This window comes from Austrofundulus limnaeus, unplaced genomic scaffold (genome assembly GCF_001266775.1).
Source record: "Austrofundulus limnaeus strain Quisiro unplaced genomic scaffold, Austrofundulus_limnaeus-1.0 Scaffold28, whole genome shotgun sequence".
NCBI lineage: Eukaryota > Metazoa > Chordata > Actinopteri > Cyprinodontiformes > Rivulidae > Austrofundulus > Austrofundulus limnaeus.
Genome location: NW_013952430.1, coordinates 421,711 through 427,515, shown reverse-complemented (window position 1 = coordinate 427,515; position 5,805 = coordinate 421,711). Strand labels below are relative to the sequence as shown.

At 41.7% G+C, this 5,805-nt stretch overlaps 1 protein-coding gene across 1 annotated transcript in view; it reads left to right on the top strand.

Annotated features, from left to right (window-relative positions):
* LOC106515312 (regulating synaptic membrane exocytosis protein 1) overlaps nt 1–5,805 on the top strand; it is a gene marked incomplete at its 5' end in the record, with an annotated part of 131,292 nt that overhangs the window by 120,324 nt on the left and 5,163 nt on the right. Inside the window, 5 exon segments of the mRNA XM_014005028.1 lie at nt 1,064–1,096; nt 2,051–2,216; nt 3,637–3,749; nt 3,841–3,942; nt 4,016–4,155. Coding sequence (XP_013860482.1) covers nt 1,064–1,096; nt 2,051–2,216; nt 3,637–3,749; nt 3,841–3,942; nt 4,016–4,155 — 554 coding nt within the window.

The window sequence follows — 5,805 nt, the reverse complement described above, 5'->3', positions numbered from 1 at the left end:
GTGAAATATATTTATGTTTGTGGTTGTAATGTGACAAAATATGGAAAAGTTCAAGGGGTATGAATACTTTTGCAAACCACTGTATGTCTAGTTTCATAAAATAATTACAGTCACCAGCACACTGCTTATGAAGTTTATAAAATTTACGTAGCGTAAAAAAAAAAACAACTCTTGGCGAACCCATAAATCAGCACAGTGTCCATAGGCGTCCTGGCATCGCCAAATGAAAGAAGGAGTCGGAAAACCAGAAAGTAACTCTGCCCTGATGCTCTTCTAATGCCCGCCCTTCTGGGTCAGGTGGGACTCTGCCTACAGTGCAGGAGTTTAGATATCTGGGTGTCTTGTTCACGAGTTATGGTAGGATGAAGTGGGAGATGGATCGACGGATTAGAGCCTCGTCCTCGGTAATGAGGGCGTTGATTCGGTCAGTCATGGTGAAATAAGAGCTGTGTCAAAAAGCAAAGCTCTCGATTTACTGATCTGTCTACATTCCAACCCTCACCTATGGTCATGAGGTGTGGATCCTGACTCAGATCCCCAATACAAGTGGCCAAATTAAGCTTCGTTCATAGGGTGGCTGGGCTCAGCCTTAGAGATTCAGTGAGGAGCTCCGTCATCCGGGGGGAGCTTGAAGTAGAGCCGCTGCTCCTCCACATCAAAAGGAGTGAGTTGAGGTGGTTCTGGATACCTCCTGGATGCCTCCCTTTAGAGGTGTTCCAGGCACGTCCGACGGGTAGGAGGCCTTGGGAAAGACCCAGGACTCCCTGGAGGGATTATGTATCTTCTTGGGCCTGGGAACAAGTCGGGGTCCTCCAGGACGAGCTGTGAAGTGGTCTGGTCTGGGTTTCTCTCCTGGACCGGTTGCCTCCATGACCCGACTACAGATAAATGGCAGAAGATAGAGATGGAGATATATCTTCATACTGAAAAATCGATTATAAAAATATATATTTTAATACACTAATGTGTACATGAAGCTTAATGACCATGACCAGCAAACCCTGAAGTAATATGTCAGATTGTTGTTGTTTATTGGTCTTGTTGTTGTTGTGTGTTATTTCAGAAGCGGCGGGTAAGGCGGCGGACAGACAGAAAGGTAAAGCAAAAGGAAGGAGGTCAATCACAGTAGATGCAACATGTCACCGTTAGTCAGTTAGTTGTGCTGAGGAACAGAGGGAGTCGCCACATTCTGATGAACATTTAAACAGATACACTTTGAAGTAGAAGTTAGACATCACTTTTATAATTTCCCTCAGATTTATTATTGATAACTTATTGATAAAGCATCACAGCTGACATGTAACAGACACCAACACAAGAAAACAAACCCAGGCAGACATGTAGCTACAGAGTGAATGAGCACAAATATAAGCTGAGTTAGAAATCTGTTTGCAGATGAGCCCTTCCTGAACTCTGTCTCTGGCACGCATCCTTACTCCACCCTCCCGTCACCTTTTTGTTCAAAGGTGGATTCAGCTCAAAAGCAAGCCTTACATGATTTAAATACCATTGTTCAAAAGCTGTGATTGCTTTTCAGATCGAAAATTCAACTTGGTTTAAAGAAAACAATGTAAGGCTTCGAAAATGTGCTGAACACTTCCTTTAAATTTGGGTTTAAGCTGTGTGATTTCCTCAACCCTTTTCAATTTCCTTTTATTTTTACATCCTTGTTAGTTAATAAAGATCTGAGTGGAATGACTAAAACAGATTTTTCTTCCTCCCCTGATCTTTCTCTCGTGACCTCATCACCAAAAGCAATTCAAGGTCAGATGATCCATGCGACACGTTTTCTCAGCTGCAAAACGTATTTCTTATTTTGCATTCAAATTTCTTGAGCTGTTGGTGAGGTCATCATGAGATGTGATTTTTGCATGGAATAAACCTCGAGTTATCAGGCTTGAATTTTAAAGAAGATGTTTGATTTATCCGTTTTCAAGGCTTCTATTTTCATTGTGTACTGGCTCAGTTTTGGTGAGAGGCCTGATAACTGATGGGAGTCCTGGTTAGACATGGTACTGGGTCGTCACTCTTTCTCTGCGTTTCGCCACAGAGACGTCGACGGGAAAGAAGGTCAGTAAAGCCGGCAGCAGCAGTATCCAGAGGAGCGTGGAGACGGGTATGGCTGTGGAGTACCCACGAGGAGGATCGGCCATGAACCGGCAGGCCAGCAGGGAGTCCACTGATGGCAGCATGAACAGCTACAGCTCTGAGGGGAAGTACGTACACAGTTACACAGTAAAGTTTACCCTCTGATACCTGAAAACATTAGGATGAATTTATGCTTTTTGTCAGATGTCTGATAAAAATTCAGATCTGAGTTGGTGAAATCAGATCTCTGGCCTCATTTTTTTGTGTGATTATAAACTGCAGTTAACAGTTTTAAAACTGAGACTTCAGGGGTCATTTTGACCCAAGGGCAGCAGGAGGGTCAAGCACCTGTAGTAAATTTGCATCCAAAAATCATTTTCTTGTGTGTTAAGGTACTTAATTTAAATGGTTTTAGATGCTTAAAGGCACAGTGTGTAGGATTTGTTGTTTTCAGCGACATCTAGAGGTTGAGTGGTTGAATCATCCTCCCTGGTCCTCCCCCCACCCCCACCCCCCGCTTCCAAACACAAAGGAGTTGCTACGGTGTCTCTCAGGTGTCAAAAACCTTTGATAATTCCAACCGCGATGTCTACCAGCAGCTTCAGGGCTAGTGATGTTTCAAGTGGTAAGATTATGAGCTTTAATAAGTAAAATTATCCCAGCTACAATGACAGACAACAAATATTACATTTATTACATTTATAGTATTACAACCGTTTTTGACACCGCCACCACAGTTTGTCCTTCATGAGCCTTCGCAGACAAGATGGCGGCTGCCTGAAGGGCGACCCGCGACCATGGAGATATAAACAGCTTTTTATAAGGTAAAAATAATAAAACAAGGTCTTTGTCTGCAATGATGAGACATGTTTTTTATTATTGTCATTAGTGATTATCTCAATTTTGGCTAAAAGAATTGACAAAATCCTACACACTGTGCCTTTAAATAAAGGAAATGAAAATATTAATGCTACGCTGATGCAAAATTTGCCTATCGTAACTATTGTAGCTCTTTTTGTTGCTTTTGCATATTTTCATGCGAGAGGGATGAAAAAATTAAATAAAATTGATCAGAAATCAATGAATCAATTTTGTCTCCCCAGTCACGTTTATCCCCTTAAAATTTTCTTAAATTAAAACTTTATAGATTTTTATGAGCATTTTTTTTGTAATTTGGAAAAAAATCCATAAATTTTCAAGTCCTTTTTGTCTAAACTGTTAAAATAAAGTCCTGAAAAGCAAAACAAGCTCATGGAACTCTAGAAATAGGTTCCCAGAATAAAACCCCACAATAAAATCTCAATGAACTCCACGAGTCATTTATGTCCAATCAGAAAATATGAAGGTGGAACTCTACAAGTTATTCCTGCCCAGTCAGATTAAAACCCCAGAATAAAAAAAATTGTAAAACTCCAAAACTAATTTAAGCCATTCAGCAAGGGGAGGAGAAACTCTGAATAAAACTTGTCTGTATTGTAAATATGTATCACAAAGTAGAAAAAAAAACCAAGTCTTGCACCTTTAATGAGTTTTGTTGGTCTGTGTCAGTTTGATCTTCTCAGGGATGCGTTTGGGGGCCGACAGTCAGTTCAGTGACTTCCTGGATGGACTGGGTCCTGGTCAGCTGGTTGGTCGGCAAACACTGGCCACACCTGCCATGGGTGAGTGACGAGGCTTTTAGAGGATAGAGCGACATGTACCTCTACTGCTTGATCTTGAGACACGTGTTGCTGCACTACTGTATTTTTACAGGTGATGTTCAGATCGGTTTGATGGATAAGAAGGGACAGCTGGAGGTGGAAGTGATCAGGGCCCGAGGCCTTACCCCCAAACCAGGCTCCAAATCCCTCCCAGGTAGCCCAGTTTCAGGCACAAAATGTACTTTTCTTTTGCTTTTCAATATCCTTACTTTTCACCCTGTCCTCAGCTCCTTATGTTAAGGTGTACCTGCTAGAAAACGGAACATGTAAAGCCAAAAAGAAAACCAAGATTGCACGTAAGACCCTGGAGCCGCTCTACCAGCAGCACCTGCTCTTTGAGGAGAGTCCCCAGGGCAAAGTTCTTCAGGTAAAGACCAACCAGTCATTGCTGCTATGACCCAATCCCCATTAGCTTGTTTACATGAAGCAGATAACAGTATATTTATTGTAGTAGAGCTGTTGTAAGGTCACAGTAAAGGCCTGAACACACTCCTTCAAAGCCAAACAGTTGATGCGCGGTTAAGTGGTTGTTCAGCATTCGTTTTTCACACATCCTTCATAGACCCCGAGACACACTGCGCCAAGCTCCTGGGAAACCCCTCCCGCTGCAGCACACGTCACTACATTAAACCCCTCCCACTGCAGCACACGTCACTACATTAACCCCCCCCCACCCTCCGCTGCAGCACATGTCACTACATTAAACCTCTCCCGCTGCAGCACACGTCACTACATTAAACCCCTCCTGCTGCAGCACATGTCACTACATTAAACCCCTCCCGCTGCAGCACACGTCACTACATTAAACCCCTCCCGCTGCAGCACACGTCACTACATTAAACCCCTCCCGCTGCAGCACACGTCACTACATTAAACCCCTCCCGCTGCAGCACACGTCACTACATTAAACCCCTCCCGCTGCAGCACATGTCACTACATTAAACCCCTCCCGCTGCAGCACATGTCACTACATTAAACCACTCCCACTGCAGCACACGTTACATTAAACCCCTCCCGCTGCAGCACACGTCACTACATTGGGTTTCTTCCCGCTTGAGTCTACAGTGCAGAAAAAAATCTGAGACCCATCACGCGACGTTATTTGTGCACAAATCTGTTGCTGTTAAAGCTCCGCAGTTTTTATCAGACAGATTCCTCCGTGTAAAAGGTTTGTTTTATTTCCATTAACAAGCTTTTGACGGTTTGACTCTTTATAAACATCTGCTTCCTGGTAGCCTACAACAGTCGGCTTCTGGAAGCAAGTCTTTTTTTTTTTTTTTAACCGAGTGTTTGAAACAAAATGCAGCGTTCGAGCGCATTCAGCACAAATAAACACTCCTACAACTTCTGACCAAACACACAATAAGTTCTTATGTGGAGGAGGGCAGAGTTCGACAAGATTTTATTTTTTTACCTGCCTGGTTGGGCAGGTGATGACAAATGTTAACTGCCCGACATGAAAAGTAACCTGCCCGAAACATAAATGTTCAAATTTTGATAAAATAAGAAAAATGTGTACTGTACTTTGTACTACAAAAATATTTACAGTACATGGTTATACAGAGGTAAATAATATATGACATCTGAATAAACAGATGCAAACATTTTAGACTGAGTTACTAACAGTCAAGAACGTCTTCAAAAAAGTGTTTCCCTTAGAGTATTGTTCTTGGGGGTGGGGTTTATGAAAACAGAATGATCAACAGCAGCAGCTTTGTTTTAAATACAATTTACAGAACATGAAAAAGCCTGAAATTTGCATTAATTAAATCTTATATATTGAATCTCATATCCAAAGAAAGAAGTGGAGTCTCCATAAAACATGATGATAAATCTGATGTTATTTATACAAGTCAGAATATAATTAGAGATATCTTAAATAGGTATTTTGAATTGTCAAAGTATATTAAGAGATGTCTATTTATTTGTTTCTTTCTTTTTCATAAAAACAAAACCATCTATGTACAGCATTAAAAACCCAAAGTAAATCATACCCTGAAGTAAAAGGGTGCAGAGT